Source organism: Centruroides vittatus, unplaced genomic scaffold, assembly GCF_030686945.1.
Source record: "Centruroides vittatus isolate TY-2023 unplaced genomic scaffold, ASM3068694v2 contig_223, whole genome shotgun sequence".
NCBI lineage: Eukaryota > Metazoa > Arthropoda > Arachnida > Scorpiones > Buthidae > Centruroides > Centruroides vittatus.
The window spans coordinates 470,500-491,947 of record NW_027121388.1 but is presented as its reverse complement, the minus strand read 5'-3'; the positions used below and the strand labels follow the sequence as shown (position 1 = coordinate 491,947).

At 32.5% G+C, this 21,448-nt stretch overlaps 1 protein-coding gene across 3 annotated transcripts; it reads left to right on the top strand.

Moving 5' to 3' along the window:
* Window positions 1-8,705: 8,705 nt before the first annotated feature.
* On the top strand, window positions 8,706-17,861 carry LOC136970987 (uncharacterized). Of its 3 annotated transcripts, XM_067265471.1 has the most exons (6): window positions 8,748-8,795; window positions 8,976-9,096; window positions 17,051-17,243; window positions 17,311-17,427; window positions 17,497-17,730; window positions 17,811-17,861. In XM_067265471.1, exons 1-6 carry the CDS (start codon window positions 8,756-8,758, stop codon window positions 17,832-17,834), a joined length of 729 nt encoding a protein of 242 aa, XP_067121572.1. In that variant the 5' UTR covers window positions 8,748-8,755; the 3' UTR covers window positions 17,835-17,861. The 3 variants fall into 3 exon arrangements, with proteins under 3 accessions (XP_067121571.1, XP_067121572.1, XP_067121570.1); XM_067265470.1 differs by lacking the exon at window positions 8,976-9,096 and having other exon boundaries at window positions 8,706-8,795; window positions 16,930-17,243; XM_067265469.1 differs by lacking the exons at window positions 8,748-8,795; window positions 8,976-9,096 and adding an exon at window positions 16,643-16,747 and having other exon boundaries at window positions 16,930-17,243.
* The last annotated feature ends 3,587 nt before the right edge of the window (window positions 17,862-21,448 follow it).

Genomic DNA, 21,448 nt, shown 5'->3' with positions numbered 1-21,448 from the left:
AGTATGTTTAAAAAAAATGTAATTCAGACGACTGAAGAGTAGTGCTGAACACCTGAAATGCATATTAGAGATTACATAAAGTTATTTCACTAAGTCACGCGTTGGTGTATGGTCTTCCTAGAATAACAAAGCAGGTCCCCTACGATTGTAATTTATGTTTTCATTAAAGGAGTGTCAATTAACTTCACTACAACTCAATATATTTATTAAAAGAAATTAAATTCGAGGTTAAAGTTTTATAAATTGTTTTGGATAAGATAAAATACGAGTGGATTGTTACAAGTGACAAGTTGGAAAAGAGCAGGAAGGTGCGGTAGAGAATAATAAAAAGTTCAAGGATAACCAAGAGGGATGAAGGTTTATATAATGCCTATTAGGAATGTATTTCAGACTGAAATGGCATGTAAATAATTCGAATATATTTTTTAAAAAGAGCTTTTATTGGTATGTTTTACGAGATTAAAGGGTAAGGTATGTTCGGGGTGTTTACCCCCTTACCACCTACATCACTACACACAGATTTAAACAGTGTTTATTGGATTTTCGGGTATGGAAAATAATGGGGGATAACATCCGTAAAACATTATTAAAATGCGTTATCAACAAATTGTAATTAAAAAACAGCTTTAGCAAATGGAAACAGCGGCGGCCTTAATGATTGCGTGGCTCCGGGTAGCAGATCTTTGCGAGGCCCTTGTCTTTTGTGCAAAGTATGTGAATTGAAAATAGATATTTCTGATTATTGACGAGAAATGCAAAATTTATAAATAAATAAATTTAGAGTTTTAAAATATTATATTAGAAGATTTATAAAACTTAACAATCATAAAGACGACAAATTAGTAATGATGATAAACTAAGATACAGTATATAAATGCCTTAAAAGACACACGCAGGGATTTAAAAATGATATTTGCGGCTTATAACTAATAGTAACGGCGGTGACCAGACCCTAAACACCGAAGTTCGATCGGGAGTTCGTGCCACACTCGGACGAGCTGAGAGCAAGAGTATTTTTCCGGGTTTTTCTCCTTGCCAATGATGCCTGAATAGGGGCCAGCTTCCCCCAAGTCCTCCCGGAAGGCATTCTATCTCCCCTTCTCGCGGTGGCCGTCTCCTATAAGGCCGACTCTTCGATCGCCGAGTGATCATTTCCTGTTTCTTCAAGGAGTATAAAGCCACATATGAGCTAGAAACTCCTCTACCAGTGACCAGTATTACTAATGGCTAAGGATAAAATAAAAAGTTTTAAATATCAACTTTTTTTTACTCGAGTTGTTGCGCGAGGCCCCTGCAAGAGCGAGGCCCCGGGCGATTGTCCTGCTCGCCACTCCCTAAGGCCGCCACTGAATGGAAACACATAGTCGAATCTCTCGACAATGCCATCGACGGAAACATAAGAATGGTCGTTGTTTAGAGATAGTTTCGTATGAATTTTTGTTCCAAGGATACAGTTCCCGAATAATGGCCGCCATTTGGAGGTTATTTTATAGGCTATACATTTTTGGAAGTTCGATTACAGCATCAGAATTAAATGCAAAACGCTGAAACTTCCAAATTTTAGAACTGATTTGATAATTTATGAGAAACACAAGAAATGAATACAAAAATATAAATAATTCGTCGTTAATTTTCCATGAAAAGCGGAAATATTAAAGGCTTTTTCCTTATAAATTAATCATTTTAACGGCAATGTTTCTTGTTTTGTTCTTCAAAATTGACGAGTTTAACAAAGAGTAGTGAATTATTCAATCGAAAGAAGTCATTCAAGTTCCTTTTATTTATTACCTATTAAAAAAAGTTATTAAATTTTTCCAATTTTATTTCTAGAATTTCTATTATTTTGTTAAATCGGTACGAAAATATTAAAATATTTTATGGTTTTTCTTCACCCGTATTAGTGTAATATATTAGAAAATCAAATTTTAAAATGTACTTATATATACAAAAGTATGTCCTTAATTTTATAATATTTTGCTCACCAGTATTTGAGAGGATAACATTACCGATAGTCGGTCGAGGGTTGGCGCCTAACCCTCAGTTTATGTAGAGAATTATGGATTTCATTTATATAAGTTATGTAACCTCTAAATAGGGGCCAATTTCTCTTAAAATTCCCCCCTCTTTTCTATCTAAAAATGGCCCTTATTCAGGTATTAGACATGCAAAAAAAATTCGGGAGATTCGGAAGCCCGTTGGTAAGAGACGAACCCGCGACCAAGTACTATTGTTTAATAACCACTGGTGTAATTAAAATAAATTACTAAAATATCGTAAAGGTAAAATTCATTTTAAACATTAAAATTGTAAAAAAAAGTAAGTAAAAGTTTCCGGGTAACGTATTGTTTAAAAAAAAAGTAAATATCGTACACTGTACAACAGTAACATTTCCTTGTTTTCAAATTTTAATGATATTCCGAGGTGGACACGTGGTGTGTGACGTACACTTGTCAGCTTTTTCAGGTAAATACATAATAGAACTCTTCATTCGTACTTCCAACAGTAGAAAGAGAAGCAAACTTACTTGAATCATATTGTGGTCTTGTCTGTAACAGAAAGCAAAATGTAAGTTTTATCATTACAGATTATTATATTATAAATTGAAATTAAACAAGAGTTTAATTTGTTAATTTTTAGCATGGATACAATCGCTCCGAACCAAACAATAGAAGCGCCAACAGCCTTCGAATTCGAGAAGATGGTGAATGTCGATATACTTGTAGCGTGGATGAGGAAGAATTGGCACAAGTCTTTCTACTGGTCGACTTTCTATGTATTTTTAATACTTAGTCTTCAACGTATCATGAAGTATCGCAACGCACTGGAGCTGAAAACACCATTGATTATATGGAACACGGTATTGGCAGTATTCAGTATTGCTGGAACTGTAAGGACTCTTCCTACACTGGTACAGGTTATTCGTGAGTTGGGTTTCACTTATTCCGTTTGCGTTATAAAACCTCTTTTGATAAATATTCAACCGACTATTTTCTGGTCTTGGTTGTTTGCGTGTTCGAAGATCGTAGAGTTTGGTGATACCGTTTTTATAATACTAAGAAAGAGGAAATTAATCTTCTTACACTGGTATCATCATGTTGTAACACTCATTTTAAGTTGGTATACGTCGAGCTTACTGGTGAGTGTTATTCATTGGTACATGGTGATGAATTACACGGTGCATTCTTTAATGTATTCGTATTACGCCCTTTCTACAATTGGAATAAAAGTGCCTAGAATTGTTGCCATGTTCATTACTTTTATGCAACTGTCGCAGATGATGATTGGTGCTTTTGTTAGTGGTTGGGCAATTTGGAAGAAGTGGAAAGGGTGCTACTGCGAATTTCCAAATGACGCCATAATGGTATCTTTACTTATGTACTTGAGTTACGTATATTTGTTTTCCAGATTGTTTTATTATTCTTATATTGCTAAAACCAAAAATAAGTTTAAAAAGTTGTAGGCTAATTCATAAAATAATCGATATATACGTATTTTAAACAATGTTTAACAACGTAAAAAGTAGAAAAGTCTGTATCAAATTAGTTTTATTGATTTATATATAATTTTCCATTTAAAATTGTATATCAATGAAAATAAACAGAATTTTATATAAATGAGTTCATTTACGAAGTGTCTTTGTGTCATGATAAAGGTTATAAAAGCAATATTTTAACATTTTAACAATGCTAAGTTATATGAGATTTAAGTGATTTGTAGTATAAGAAAGGACATATTAAACTAAATTTCATCCAATTTACTCGTTTCTATAAAATGATTTATATACTTTTATATACGAGTTTAAGGTTTTAGACAGCGGGTGGCGTATATATGATATAGTACGTACTGCACGAAACACTACTTTATCTACTGTGAGTTACCGCTATTTAATTGAGTAAGATTTTACTCTTGGGGTGATACTTAAAAGTACGATCAGAAGGAAGAAATTTTAAGCATTTTTGTCTCTACAATATAGATCATGGGTTGGGAGAGGTGGTCAATAATCAATGTAAAAAGCATCTGATGGGTTGCAGACGAAGTCATATTTCATAAACTTAACTGTCAAACATGATTGTTGAATAATTACAATTAAAAACTGTGGAATAATTGATTTGATTTGGTAGGATAAAGCAGCCAAACATGTAAACGATCTGCCAAGAGGGCTGCTTGGCAGATCGTTGGCAGATCGTCAGATCCAACGATCCAACGATCGCCAAGATCGTCAGATCCAACGATCGCCAAGAGGGCTGCTTGGCTATCGTTGGCAGATTGGCAGGCGCTCTTGGCAGATCGAAACGATCTGCCCTTTTTTCCGAGGAAAGCAGCCCTCTTGGCAGATCGTTTTACACTTTCTGTGTAAAAGTGGCTCCTAATGAATTATTGAATTTTATGAATTTTTTATTAAATATCTGGTATTAATTGTAATTATATTGTCCGAAATATCATTTATTTTCATCAAGTTCGCATACAACTTTTAGTTTTCACGGTAAGTAATTAATCATAAAATTATAAGACTATAAGGAAAAAGTTGGCATTTTTAATTGTATTATCACGTAATAAGGAAAATGTATTCTGTAAAATATAATATTATCGATAAAGAGATTTTTATTATCTTTAATTGCCTATAATTTCTTTATATTGTTAATATTATTACAAATTTTTTTTTATTAATTGTCTACAAGGGTTTTAATAACTATATAGCAAATCGCTGAAATTAAATCAATTATATTACTTCAGGAATAAAACTTACAATTAGATAGAAAAAAATTTAGTATTTAAGCGATACATGAATGATAAATAAGACGATAAAGATCATAAAATGTAATATTTTAAAGTTATCTTAAGCATAGGTAATAGGAAAACCCCACTAAACTAAACATGTTGGTGGAATGCGGTTCCTTTTCTTTACTTAGAACCAATGGAAATCGTACATTGGTTCGCGCCCTACAAACGAGTTTCGTTTAGTGGGGTTTTCCTATTACATATGCATAAGGTAACTTTAAAATCGTACAATTTCCATTGGTTTACGTAAGGAAAAGGGAACAATTATACAGGAAAGTTAAAACGCCATTGGCATTGTATATTTTTGTGATCTGACCGGTTTTATGATATGGTGGCAGTTCCAGTGGAGTTGTAGCTACTGTGGATTCCATCAGCACGTTAAATCAAGGTTTCTTGAATTATGAGCTTCTTTGTTATTTTAGAAATTTCTTTTCAATACATCAACATTAATTTTAGTTCTATAATTTATTATGCAATAAATGAATAAAATTAAAGTCGTTCATTTATGTGGAACATAACAAGATAATCCGGATCACATAGCTTGTAAGTGTATATATGAATATTAACATTTTATGTAATTTAGTTGATTGATTATAAAGTAGAAACCTTTACGTAATATTTTGTAAATGAGTATATTTCTAAGGTGTGGATAATTCAAAATGCATGAGACCAGACTTGCTATAGAAGTTTTTCTAAGAGTTGGACAATGGAGAATTCAATTATAGATAAGTAAGATTGAACAAGCAGCGGTTTCAAGCATAAGCAAATTAGTTTCCTGCCTAGGATTTCGTACTTCTACGGTCTCAAAAAAGAGCTATAGTTTGATATTTGAGTGTTTTTGACAGTTGTTCTGAATCCAGCACGTGCCTACCAGTTACTGAGTGGATGAAAACCATCAAAGATAGGTCGTGGGTCCTCGCAAACGGTCTGGCTATGTGAAGTTTTCCGTGTTTTCTTTACGTTTGTAGCACCTAAATGGGGGCCAGTTTCAAATAAAAAGTCCACCCATGAGGCATATCGCCCATGTGTAACCAAATAAACCAAAGCTGGTTTCAGCACCAGCTATAAAATAGAACCTTTCATAGTATATAGTATTATGCAATATGATTTTATATTGTGGGTACCGAGGAGATACGACGAAGTCGGACCTCTGTCTAATTTCGGCTAACAAGTCGGAGGGACTTGCCCACGAGTCAGAGATGGCTTATTTGTCGGTAGGGTTTCCGGTAGGGACGGGACTACTTTTTCATCCGGTCGCGTGTAGAGGGAAGGTGGAGTCGTGGTAAGGCGATAAGCGAATATTCGAGCAAACAAGACACCATGTAACAGGATAGCAACGATTTAATAAAAAAAAAAAACGTTACAAAAAACTGACATTAAAGGGGTGACATATATAAAATGCTATATATCTCTACCACGCGAGGAGAGAGAGATCTCACATAGATGGGTTCCATACTTCTTAGAACATCCGTATTTCAAATATTCCGTTGGTCACAAGGATCGGTAATTCTTTTAAAGGGTAAGAGTCGGTAACTCTAGAGGCACAAAGTAAAATTTTTCGTTAGGCACAAGGACAAGAAGGACAAGATCGTGACTCGATCTAGGTCGATGATTGACTATTCCGAGGGGGGGAAGGAAGCATTTTATATAGCTTTTTGCTGGGAAAGTTGGTCACGTGAATGTGATTAGGCCATAGGTGTTCCCGGGATTTGAAACAATACGGCGAATTCGGGCGCTAACTATAAACTTAAGTTGCAAGATGATCTGTACTCAGCGTAAGAACAACGGATAGTTGACAGTTATACGGCCGGGGACTTATATTTTCTCGGCCAGGACATTTTCTAGCGAAGATGTTTATAACAGGAAAAATTCTCAATTGAATATAGGGAACAATTATTATAATTTTACGTTCAGGGGAATTTCCAGATCTCACAATATTATGTACATTTTTAAAAATAGTGTTTAGTTTGTTCACATATTCCTGTACCTATTTAAATAGAGCAAAAGTATCACTAATGTAGGATACTATAATAGTGACACTTTTGTATCTATGTTGCTAGGATATGCATGGAGCTACAATAACGCTTGAATTACGTGCACATTCAATTAAATTCAGTCGAAATTATCTAACTTATAATTAAACGAATAAAAAAGTGTACACTCTCTATGTATGAAGACGTAAAACGTCCTGTACTAAAAATGGTTGGGCCAGTTCCATAATGGAATGGCTGTTGGCAAGGGATGAAGTCCGAGAAATCTGGGCGGACTACCTCCTAGGTTTTTTTCGACCCGTCCGGATGTGATCACAGGTCCCCAGAGTTGTAGGCTGCCAAGTTAACCGCTTGTTCTCACCAACAGCTTGTCGTGTGGAATTTATGAGGTTTTCTTCAAGTTTTTAACACCTAAAGAAGGGCCAGTTTTTCAAAGAAATTCCTCCCGGAGGTATCTTTGACAGATGACCAATGTTGCATTGCTTTCTTACACTAAACCAAACCAAATACTGAAGAGGTAAACTTTCGTCTAGTCAGACTCCTAAAACTTTGAAAGAGTTTACTTGTGAGCATTATATTGGCCTTTTTTTATTGCTAGACTTATTACACCACCACAGGACATCAGATTAGCGTTAGAAAATCTCTTTATTATTTCGAAAAGAATGCATTTCGGATCTTAAGTCCCTCGTCAGCATGTTGTACAATAAATAATTATGAGATTGATGTTAGTACATTTTATTGTACTTTTCGTAAATCTGCTAACATCAATCTCCAAATTATTTATTGTACAACATGTTGATGGGGAACTTAAGATTCGAAATGCATTCTTTTTGAAATAATAAAGAGATTTTCTAACGCTAATCTGATGTCCTGTGGTGGTTTAATAAGTCCAGCAATAAAGAAAGGCCAATATATTGCTCACAAGTAAATACGAAACGTATCATAGTACTTTGAAAGAAGGCATTGCCAATACACAATAATTGGTTGGATGACATGCCTTTCCTCTCTTCTCATCGGCGATCTTTAAACCTTGGTTTTATTTCCATTTCAGTAGATGCTTTTCTCTGTGATCTGTCTGACTATTTACCGGGCGTGCATGTTGCTTTGCAGGTAAATGGTCAGGCTCCTTCTTTTCGGGACTTTGTTTCCAGATGTAACAAAGACTGGCTATAACCGAATGATTCTTAGTCCTGCAACGTTTCCAGGAGTAAATAGTTTACCTGGCGAGCTCCCATTAAAGAATCATCAATGTTGCAACAACACAACTTTCAAGCTTCATAGTTTCTTATTTGTGAGGGTAGACTCTAAACAGATTAGCTGGCCCAAACTCTTTGTCCATTGTATCAACCAACAGTAGACTGTCGTGTGACCCTTGGATCTGCAGAATGGGCAGACGTTTTGTTCAAACATTAGTAATTTCTCTAACAGAATTTATAGTCCTCTGTTCCAAATTGAGCAGTTTATTATTGGTGGTATGATCACTACAGCATTTCTTTTCTCCACAGTGATTGCTGATACCAAAAAAGTTAGGTTAGGACATGCTACCCCTTTAATTTTAAGCTTTTATATGTGGCAATCTTGATAAAATGGTAAGAATAGTTGCAGCATAACACGACATATCCATTGCGAGTTTGGTTAGGCCCACAATGAGGGCAACTGGGTAGTAAAGGATGATGTTCGATCACGACTACCGTAAAGTGGCAAGCTGATGCACAACTCCCTTGGACGTCTTGCCTTTGAATAATATGATAAATTTCTTTTATTAAATTGCCTAATAATAGCTCAATATTAATAAGAAAATTAAACGCTATTTTAAAAGATAATAAAATATCATTTAGAAAAAATACATTATGTGAAATTTAATTATTTTTCTTAACCTCGTCGCTATGTTACACTTTTATGTAAATTAGCAATCGTTAAGTACATGATTATGGGATTGGAGTTGACAGGAATTAACACTTAATTAATTAAATCATTTTAGAAATATGACGATCATCAATCCAATAGAAGAGTGTAGATATACAGGTAATTAATCATTTATAAAACAATTTTAATGATATTTAATTGGATTTTTGATATTGCTTGTTAAATTTACATTGAATTTTGAAGAACACAATAAAACAGCAATTTAAATATTATTCAATATTTCAATATTAACAATGGTTGAATTATGCAACTAATCAATACTTTTCTATCTTTTGAGAGGTAGTAATATAGTAAGCTTGTGTATATGCTGCGGTAGTCAAGCATGGAGTGATTATTATGGAAATTTTGCTTGCAGAACCTTCATACGATTTTTCATAAAATGCATTAGAGAAAGGAAAACCTGTGAGTGTCGAAGAAAGGCAGATTTGTGCAAATTGCAAGTGAACCACAGTCTAAATGCGACTTCTGCCATTTGCAACGTCTATATAACGCAGGCATAAGACCTAAAATGTATGGAAGACACAAAAATAGATAGTACATAAAAGACGTTGTTTCTAAAGTGGGCGCGAAATTTTTGTAAAGTGATTTTATATTTTAATTTTAACATAATTCAAATTGTTCGTTATTTAATTCAATTAATGTAATATTAATATTTCAGTGCCAACGTTGTTATGCGGAAAATGAAATGGTAAAAATGTTTAAATTCGGATGTAATTTATATTTTATATCTTGGTGCCTAAGAAATCGCCTTGATTTAAGACTGTAAGAAATTTACCTTTTAATAATAGATTTTATTGTTTTAATTTAAATTTAGATGATTATTTATAATGGTATTTTATTATGTCTATCAGAGGAAATATAATTGGTCCCGTCGTAAATTCAGTTCATGCTCACGATGTCATGAAATGCGGTTATAGAGACTTATAAATGTCTATAAATGATCCTTATAAATGTTGTGTTTTAAATCATAAAGACTTTTTAATCCGGTGTTAACGTGTAACACGTCGATTTCTCCGTCATTCTGAATTTGGTATTCCAACTTTGGTGCAAGAAGAAAACTACTTTGTCAGGGTATTGATTTTATTTGTGTGGTTTCTCTAAATTTACGTGTAGTACATAATAGTTATATATAAATTGCTACATAAAATTTATGAAAAATTATAACGTTATTCCTTTCAGAACATTTTACCTTGCAGTAGATGAAGTTGAATACTAATGATATTCATAACAGTAGTACATTAGTTTCGACATAGTAGCGAGGTTGAGGCCGAAGTTTTAAACGCGAAAACGTGTACGTCGGACGTTCAGCGCCGCTTTCCTGTGAGCCTAGAAGTTTGACAATGGCGTTTGGAATGTCGAGCATGATTCCACTGACTTTCCAAACGCCATTGTCAAACTTCTAAGCTTACAGGAAAGCGGCGCTGAACGTCCGACGTACACGTTTTCGCTTTTAAAACTTCGGCCTCAACCTCGCTAATGTGTATTTGAAATCACGTGTAAACCTCAATTTATATATTTTAAACAGTGCCGAATTTTATGTATTTTAAGACAGTAAATAAAAGTATTTATCTTTAAAACTTAGTTTTTTTTTTAAATTGTGAATCGTCTTGTCGTTGTTTTTGAGCAATTCAAAAGTATTGGAGGATTTTAAAAATATTCGCTTTATTCAAAAAATTACTTGTAATATAAACTGTCTGAGCTGATTAGTTTTCTGAAGATGTGTTTAAGTGAGCAATGCACCCAAACTGTATTCTCTATCAATATTCTTGCTAATCTGATTTCTCAAACGTTTGGCATACCCAATCCCGCAGTATAATTACCTATGCTCTTCCATTTCCACGGAAATGTTAGTCATTTCGCGTATCCCGTTTTCCTGTTTAAGCTAGTTTAATTTTCGTATACAATGTTGTACAGGTCACTTCATTCATTCTTTTTGGATAGTGTATGACACTAGTAATTAAAAATATTTGATACATAGTGTGTTTTCATGACAAATGGAAACTAAAGATTACTTGTTTCACGACTAACAAGTTGTGACAATAATATATTTTACTGTATATTAATCACACAACACACACATATGATATAGTACAGTAGTGACTCGTAAATCGGCATCCCGGTAATCGGAATCGCCGGTAATCGGCACGATTTTCAGTCGGACTGTGTCGTGCTGAATCGAACGTTTTTGATACTAAATTTACATCTAAAGTATAATTTTCATGTTTTTATATTCTTCAATATATTTATTTTGTTTGTACAAAATGCAGGAATAATTTTTAACAATACGATAGCTTGAGCATCAAACACAAGACCGTGTTATTTATTAAACACTTGGCACTTTTCCACTTCTATTAGTTGAGACGAGATTCTATTTCACTCGTTTCGGGCATTTCGCCCCTCTTCAGTCAACTAATAAAACAATATACAGCATTTCAAATAATGTAACATTTCAAATAACACACACCAATAGATACCACAAAAATTAATTTAAAACGTACCGTTAATTCTTTGAACTTAAGGGTGCGCGTGCACAGCACAATTTGGACCTCAAAGTTACAGCAGCAAATGTACATGTTCTACGTACGGCTAATTAAATTGTAAAATTTCTTAAATTAGTAATGATTGATATAGATGAAATAATTAATAAAATTCAAGGTATAAAATTTTACAAGCGATATGTTGACGATATTGTGATTATATACAATACTTCTGAAATTACAATCAACCAGATAGAAGTCCTTATAAATAATTTAAATAAACGAATTCAGTTTAAAACAGAAGAAGAAGATAGTACTAATAATAGCATTAACTACTTGGACGTTAGGATTACAAGGAATAGAAATAGTGTCGAATTTGAACCTTTTAAAAAGCCTTGCACTATCAGTACGACTATTAAATATAACTCTAATATACCTTTATATATCAAATATAACGTCTTTGCAATGGAATATGAAAAAATTAAAAATAGAACCAGTAAGTTAAGTAATGTGTCTAAATATATAAAAGAATTAAAAAATAAATTTGTATTAAACGGATACCCGAACTATATAATTACAAAATGGGAAAAAGAAATAAATGATAAAATAAATAGAAACGACAAACAAAGAATAGAAAAACAAGGCTCAGGAATAAGATATATTAGTTTTCCATATGTAAAAGAATTATATGAAGAAATTAATAAAGAATTAAGAAAAGTAGACATAAAACTTGCACCTAAATATGAGAAACTTAAATCCCGGCTAAAAAATAAAAACAGTATACAGCAAGCTAGAACAGAAGTGAAAGAAACAAAGAATGTCGTTTACGAAATTCCGTGTACTTGTAAGAATAATAGTATTTATATTGGAGAAACGAAACGCAAGTTAAATATCAGATTAAAGGAACACGTGGCCGACTTAAGATGCAATCGAGTAAACTCTGTTTTTCATGATCATTGCCTACTTAATAATTGTAATATAGACCAAGATGGTACAAAAATTTTATATAAAGAAAAATACGCTTATAATAGAAAATTTAAAGAGAGTGTAACTATCATAAAGTCCAGTAATTCTATAAATAAAAATTTAAGCGTAAATATAAACAAGAACTGGTTAAGAATATTATAGTCATATAAAAAATAAAAAACAGATCCAGCCTAACTTGGCTACTTTTGGCTATACAGTTAATTATGTAAATTCAGAACGTCATAACCAGCAGAATATGCAAATGGTCAACAAACAACTGCGTAATAACGAGCTAGTGCTGGATGAAAAGTGAGTTTTTTAGTTAACACCAGGTCCAAACGTTTATTGCTTTATATCAAGACTAGCAGGTAGGCCCGGCATTGCTCGGGCAAAAGTAATGATAGCGAAGATTAAGATTATTACGTTATAGTCACAAAAGAAAAAAAGTAATTTCATCAACGAACTGAGTATTTCTAAAGAAAGGTCGAATTTGAAAATCGAATGTTCTAATATTGTTCGATTTTCACGACGTGTCTGATTTTATCGTTCGATTTTCATCGAATGTTCTAAAAAAGAAAAGTCGAGAAAAACCGAACTAATCTGTTTAAATTTGAAAATCGGATGTGTTCTAACATATTACTCTTTTTCTTTTTTCTTCCAGAGCCCGTGAATCTTCGACGTCGCTTTCTCTTGTTCTCCATTGTTACTTAACACTTCTATTGATACTTAACACTTCCATTGTTGATGGAAGTGTTAAGCCTTAATCCTGTCCCTCTCCCCGTGGGGAGAAATTTCGAAAAATCCCTTCTTAGTGTGCGTTTTTGTGACGTACCGTAACTATGTACCAAATTTCAACTTTCAACTCTTAACCGTTTGGGCTCTTAACATTTCCATTGTTACGTAACACTTCCATTGTTAACACTTCCATTATTACTTCACACTTCCATTGTTGCTTCACACTTCCATTGTTGATGGAAGTGTTAAGACTTAATCCTGTCCCCCTCCCCCGTGGGGAAGAATTTCGAAAAATCCCTTCTTAGTGTGCGTTTTCTTAACATACCCTAACTGTGTACCAAATTTCAACTTTCAACTCCTAACCGTTTGGGCTCTGCGCTGATTATTATTATTATTATTATTATTATCAACTCGTCTCGATTATATATATAGATAAAACAACAATGAAGAAAAGAAAAAAGTTAGTAACAAGAAGATTAAAGATTTATTGCGTTCGATTTTAAAAAGTAAGATACCGAATATGCTTAATATACCAATATGTATAAAATAGGCCTGTATGTTTATATATTTTAAAAGAAATTTTACAATTTAATTAGCCGTACGTAGAACATGTATATTTGCTGCTGTAACTTTGAGGCCCAAATTGTGCTGTGCACGCGCACCCTTAAGTTCAAAGAATTAACGGTACGTTTTAAATTAATTTTTGTGGTATCTATTGGTGTGTGTTATTTGAAATGTTACATTATTTGAAATGTTGTATATTGTTTTATTAGTTGACTGAAGAGGGGCGAAATGCCGGAAACGAGTGAAATAGAATCTCGTCTCAACTAATAGAAGTGGAAAAGTGCCAAGTGTTTAATAAATAACACGGTCTTGTGTTTGATGCTCAACATATAAGAAAACACGGTTTCAAGAATACCAATACGATAGCCTCGATTATTATTATAAAAATTTTCGTTAGGCTTAAAATCGACGAAAATTCAACACGAAGCGACACGCAACGGAGAAAAATTTAAACATCGGACAGGTTAATATATTTTTTCGTACATAAACCGTAATCGGAACAAATCCCTAATCTGAACAACCCCAGTTCCCAATTGATTCCGATTTTCGGTTCGCTACTGTATATTAATATGACTAAGAAATAACCTCTGTAGTAGCGGATTTCTTTTCAGTAAGAGATTGACCGCGTAGATATTTTTTGGTTTTCTTCACGTCTTTAACACTTAAATAGGTACCAGTTTCCCATAGAAAGTGTTTCCAGGAGGCATTTTTTCTTAGCAGATGGCCCAAGTGATTTATTGTCTTATCTATTATTCCTACGCCCTTTCAGCAATATTTACTAGTAGATATTTTTGAAAAATTTACACTTGTTCATGTCTATTCATAACCTTAGAATATCCGCCATTTCCCGTCAAAAATGAGTTTGGTGAACTAGAGATGAAATCTGACAAATTTATCGAATAAGTTTAAGTAAATAATTAAAAAATTAATCGCAAATTCAAATAATTTTAAATTATATAATACTGTTCCAAGTCGGAGAGATCATAATTATATTCGTAACCCGGAACCAAACCTTCAAATTCCTAGTCTATCCGTAAAATTGTGTAAACATGAAGATTAGGAGACTTGCAAACACGAACAATAGAAAGTAAAATTGTTGTATTAAGTATTATATATTTTTATATTTTTTCAATTTTAACAAATTTCTTTTTGAGGGTATTAAGAGAAACTCTCATAATCAGAGCCATGGAGGGCACGGCCAGGACCACAATATGAGCGATTGGGTAATGAAAGAAAATTCTCTTGGTTGCTTTCCTTGATGGATTGCGGGTCTTCCAAAGCAATAGGAAGCTATTTGAACTTATTTTAAATTTTTCAAAATTTTACAAAGCTGAAAAACTAAGATACAATGAAAATTACAGTTACCATTACAATGGCCGAGTAGTTAAGGTGATACCTTACCTCTCTGGGGGACCAGGTTTGAATCCAGACAGATCGAATATTTCGGAGGCGATCATTCCAGATATGTTTAACGTATAATCTTCTTCTTTAGAGTTACAAGAGTAAAACGGAGACGGCAAAAGAAGGCTTACAAGATTACATAAAAGTGGCTAAAGAAGTAGTCAGAAAGATGCATTTTACGAGATTCTTCAATGTTTATAAAATGTTTCTGCTTTAATGTGTCACAAACGTCTCCTAACGTAGTGCTATTAGACTCTTATTTTTATTATTATATTTTTTAATCTCAAACATATGAAGAGAGTAAGGATGGTTATGTTGCAGCCGAATATGTTGACGACTAGCTTAACCTACATATTTTGACTTAGTCCTTACTCAGTTAACTTTTATTATTATTAATTTTCATCGATTATTATATTCACAGTTTACAAAATATGTTAATAATATAATAATAACTGCAGTATTACCTTGTATATACATTATAATATGAAAAACATTCCAAATAAATTCACAACAGAATGTTATATTCCTATTAGTTTTTTTATATGCTTACAACATTTAAATAAAAGTTTTTACAAAATAAAAGATTAAAACAGCAACATTTTCCCTGTTACTGTTTTAATCTTTATATTTTGCAAGCCTTTTTCATTATTGTCACTAGTTGCCCCATGCGTGTCACTAGTTGCCCCACAGTTGGGGCAACTTGTGACAAGTGATGCACTCCGGGTAAATAATAAATTACTCGAAATTACTTAAAACATCTTTAATGGTTTAATGCTTACATAATGAGATAAATAATAAGGTACACAATGCATATAATTTTGTTTTAGAAGTGCAGATAGTATACACATATAGAAAATAGTAAAAACTGGCAGAAGGAGCCCCGCCCTCCCTAACTCAAACCTGACAAAATTTTCGACAACATGATCTTAAATTGATACTAAAGGATGGCATACATGTTGAAAATGTATGCCATCCTTTAGTAGTTAGCAATGCCTTCCACTTCTCCTGTAGCTCATCTTATTCGCTTTCTGCAATTAATGTAAGAAAGGGTGAAGCAAGTACACAATTAATTTAATTCTTATGTATAACGTCCTTTTAGTACAAAGAATTTTTTTTTGGTAGACGATCTCACAGCTTTTTGGTCAAAAAATTACGGTTTTATTTTTTAAAAATAATTGAACTACAAATGCATTTCGGGTTGGTTTAAGTTTCCAACCCCTCTTCAGTGCTGTTGAAAAAAATATACAAATTGTAATAAAAATCACGACATTATTTAAATATCACGGAAAAGGATTTCTACAATACAAATACTTAGAATTTTTAATCTGTACCCTTATATGATATGTAAGTATTATGGCTCACCGGTGGCCAATCGGTTCCCTTCCCTGAACATTCGGAGTTCGGTGGTGGGTTCGCGCCTCCCCAGGATGGGCTGGCCACGTGGAGTTTTTCGGGTTTTTTCTACGTCTGTAACGCCTGAATAGGGACCAGTTATCTATAAAAGACCTTTCCCGAGTGTTGCATTGCCATAACTTAATTAATAAAACAATCTTCTGTTCATATGGTCAAAGAATAATAGATTGAAGATTATGTCTTTCGAATATATATTGATTATAAATTTCCTAATATAATATTAAATAAATTGTATAATTATAATAAAAACATTAAACACATGTTTTTAAAGAAAAATAAAATATTAATCTGTGTATCAATATTATAAAAAATAAAATTTGATTTAATCTCGTTGCAATGTCATACTTTTATGTAAATTAGTAGGATTTAAGTTCATTAAAAGTAGAAACTAAACTGTTGACTAGAATTTTCATTCGGCTCCAGTGATTCGGTTATTTAATCAGTTAAAAGACATGGCATTTGTCAATCGATCACAACAATATAAGTCATATACAGGTATTTAATCATTTTATAATAATATTTTCAGTAATATTTGATCTTTTTGACCGGTATTACTTGGAAAATTTGTATTAAATCTTAAATACAACATTAATGTAACAATGAAAGAACTGTTAAATTATAATTTAAAAAGTTTAATAAAATATACAACTAATCAAAGTATTTCTATATTTCGAAAGGTGGTAATATAGTAAGCTTGTGTGCGTGCTGCGGTCGTCAAGCATGGAGTGATTATTATGGAAATTTTGCATGCAGAACTTGCATACGATTTTTCATAAAATGCATTAGAGAGAGGAAAACCTGTGAGTGTCAAAGACGGGCAGATCTGTGCCAAATTACAACTGATCCACAATCAAACTGCGACTTCTGCTATTTGCAACGTCTATATAATGCAGGAATAAGGCCTAAAATGTATGGAAGACACGAAAATGGATGGTATATGAAAGACGTTGCTCCTAAACTGGTTAGAGTACGGGCGCGAAATTTTTGTGAAGTGAGTTTACATTTTAATTTTACTATAATTCAAATTGTTCGTTATTTCAATTAATGTGATATTTCAGTGTCAAGATTGCGAAGCGGAAGACGACATGATAAAAGCGTTTAAATTCGGATGTAACCTATATTTTATATCCTGGTGGATAAGAAATCTCCCTAACATAAGACTAGGAAATCTACCTGTAATAATATATATTGACTTTTATAATTTAAGTTTAGATAGTTACTAATAATGGTATTTTACTTTAAAGTATGTAAACTCAAGGAATATGTCCTTCAGAGGAGCAATATTAGGTGCTGTCGTAAATTCAGTTCATGCTCACGATGTCCTGAAATGCGGTTATCGATACTTCGATCCTTATAAATGTCGTGTCTTAGATCATCAAAATTTTTCATTTTTGTGTTTATCTGTAACACGTCGATTTCTTCGTGATTCTGAACTTGGAATTCCAACTTTTGAGCAAGAAGCTGCCTACATTATCAGGGTATTATATTTATTTTTCTGTTTTTCAAAATTTACATTTAGTGTATCAGTACATTACAAGTTTCATTGTTATTATTTCAGAATATTTTACCTTACAGAAGATGAAATTGAAAACCGATGATTTTCCTTGTGTTTCGACACAATAGATGTATCTGAAATTAAATATATACTTCGATTTTTGCAAACGTTTTGCATTAATCGTTGCATGAAGATTACAGACAAAGTTAAATCATACGTAAAAATATTTCCGTTTTAAAATATTTTAAAATCTAGAATTTTTGACTGTGAATTGTCTAGTCAGAATAATTATCGAGTAATTCAAAAATATTGTGTAATCGCTAAATAAATATTTAACCTTTTCTTATTCAGAATGAATTACTTCTTCGGGAAACATCTTCATAATTTTTTAATGCATCAAAACTTCAGGATATTGTTTCACGTGTCGTATCTCTAGATAGTGGCCATTTTTTTTCATTAAAGGCCTTCTTATCAGTTCATTCGTGGTGTATTCTTGTTACTGTTACTCATCAAAGCCTTATGTTATCTGAGTGGAAAGAGTAAAAGAAAAGGATTATGATGGCGAAGATATAATGAGCATTTCACGTATTGCACACATGGAAAACGCGTTGTTTTCAGTCTATTATTGTTTCGTGTTTCAAAATTGCTTCATATGAAAAAGTAAAAATTTAAATAGTAATATTAATTCTTATAACTTTTTGGTTCTCTGTAGTGAATTAGTTATGAAATTTTTCTACAATACATATTTATATTATACTTTTTTTTTACACGAATTATTAACATTTCAACGCCACATTACAAAATTTAGGATCTCCATAGGTCCAATTTCTTTGGAAATGTTATTTTCTTAAACTTAAAAGTTTTAACTGGATTAATATTTTCTGGATGTATAGAAAAGCATATTGTAAACATATTTATCTTCCAACCCATGCTTTTAGTATGTTGATAAACATTTAGAAATTCCAATTACATTACTAAAAAGTATCGAATGAGTCATTCACCTCACACATTTGAAAACAGCAAAGAAACGGGTTTGTATCATTTTCCCCATTATAAATTGTTTATAAACTGCATTTTTTCTAACGGTCATTATCTTCATGGCCATTCGTAATGATACTGTATATTTTAAATTATGTTTCCAGTTTTAAATTAAATTCGTTATTGTTTTATTAATGGTGACTTTTACATACATTCTTTAAATAAACACTTAAAAAAATAAGGCAAGAAGAATAACTAAAATTTTTAAATTATACCATTTATAAATATATGATTCGGCTTCGTTTCAGTAAAATAGAAAATTGTAAATCCAATTTACACATCTGATACACCCAGTAGTTAGAAGATAAATCAACTTCTATGATAAATTGCAACAATATTCTTCAATTTGATGGAGGCAACGTGCTCTGAAACAAAGAGTTGTATTGAATAAGTATTAATTGTATATCGATAATAGCAACAAGAGTAAAATTAAATACCTTAAAAATAAACTCGCTTTCTTGTTCTACTGTAGAAATACCCACTTCAAAACAATTAAGAAAGTGACGTATTGTATACATACATGTAATTGAGAAATTCTGATGCTCCATGACACAACATTTATAAAGATCGAAGTATCGGTAGCCGCATTTAAGAACATCGTGTGCATGAACTGAATTTGCAACAGCACCCATTAACTTCCCTCTGAAAGACATATTCGATGCGGTTGCACGCTTAAAAATATATAATATTGTTGTTATTATTAACCATGTAAATTTAAAGTAAACATCTATTATTATACATACAGGTATATTGTTCAGTTTTATATTAGGCAAATTCTGTATCAACCAAAATTTGAAATAGAAGGCACCCGAAGTGAAACGTTTCCATCATTTTGTTTTCCTCCTTATGACGATCTAGGGAGTGAAAATATTAATTTAATTAAGGAACAAACAAATTTGAGTTGTTGACTTACAAGATCTAAATGTTAAACCGGAATTTTAACTAGAGAAGGAATTATGTCTTCCATACATTTTAGGCCTTAATCCTGCATTGTATAGACCAAGGGTGGCCAACTTTTGTGCACTTAAGATCTACTTTTTATCGTAAAAATGTGTCGCGATCGACTTGTTGTCATAGGCATAGTCTAAGTGGGGAGGGGGAGTGTGAAATACATACTATGTTTATACACTGTGTTTCAGTACGAAGTGCACTCACTGCTTATGAGTCGAGTCATAACTGCATGCATACAGTTGCGTTCGGTTACAAATATAATACATTAAGTCAAGACATCGCTAGCGATCGACCAAAATTGGCTTGGCGATCGACCGGTCGATCGCAATCGACTTGTTGGCCACCCCTGGTATAGACGTTGCAAATAGCAAAAGTCGCATCTAGAATGTAGATCGTTTGAAATTTGGCACAAATCTGTCTTCCTTTGACACTCGTAGGTCTTCCTCCCTCGAATACAGGTTATGATAAATTCTATACAAGTTCTGAAAGCAAAATTTCCATAATAATCACTCCAAGCCTGACGATCGCAGCACGCACACAAATGTATTATACTACCACCTTTCGAAAGATAGAAATGCATTATTTCCGTACCTTCACTCTTAATATTACATTGCAGTAAGTGTTCAATTGCCACGTCTACAATTTAAAATGAACTTGATAAGTTTCATCACTCTAAAGCTCATTTCTAAAATAAAATAATGAAATATCTGTAAGTAATTTCTGCTGTTCTGTTCGGTTTACTATTGACATATTTATTGTGAATAGTTTAAGTACTGAAACTAAATGATACTTTACTGTAAATTCATGTGAAATCGACTTCTTACGTGGGGATGACCTCGACTAATCTACAAACTAACTGATGTTAATTTGCATAAAAGTACAATATTATGATAAAATTAATTTAATTTCTTATAGATTTATATTTTACAGAATTTTATTATTAATATTTGAAAATTTATATAATATTCTATATGAATATTTAGTAATTGTTATTAAATTTTATAATAATAATTATTAAAAAATTCAACTGACTTGTATTGTCAAATAAATTAATTTCTTTTGCCAATAAACCGTTATTATGTGTTATTGTGTGAGAATGCCACAGGTAAAGACAGTTAACCTCTATCCCACTGATATCAATGTGAGAACGACCTAAGGGATATGGGATAAATAGCCAAACTGCTGACACCAAATGTGAGAACCGCTGGTGTGGAAATCTACGTCTATTTAGGATGGTTTATAGTTTAAGTAAAAGACAGAGAGATAACAAAATCTCCGTCTACGACAGGGTTCTGGCACCAGTTAGGAATATTCAACGTTTGTGATCAACATGCTTCCAGCCACTGGAAATAGCTTAATTATTTCCAGTGGCTAGAAGCATGTTGATCGTGACTAAAAGCGTTCGTTTAAGGTGACTTCACCTTATATACGAAATTGGTAGACCAATAAAAATGTCCACAGTTTCTTTCACACACTCTGTTGCTAAGGGAAGTGCGAAGTGTTATTTTCTCTTCTAAAGGAACTATTTTCTTCTCTCTTGACTCAGAAAGAAGTTGAAGATGACAAATATTGATACAATTTCTATTTTTTCAAAATGGAATAATATATTAACCAAAATAAACCTATTTAAAAGACTAAATTGTTCTTTTATAAAACTTTCAGTTCTCCCAACTATAATTTTGAAAATAGGAACTTAATTACATATGGAAAGT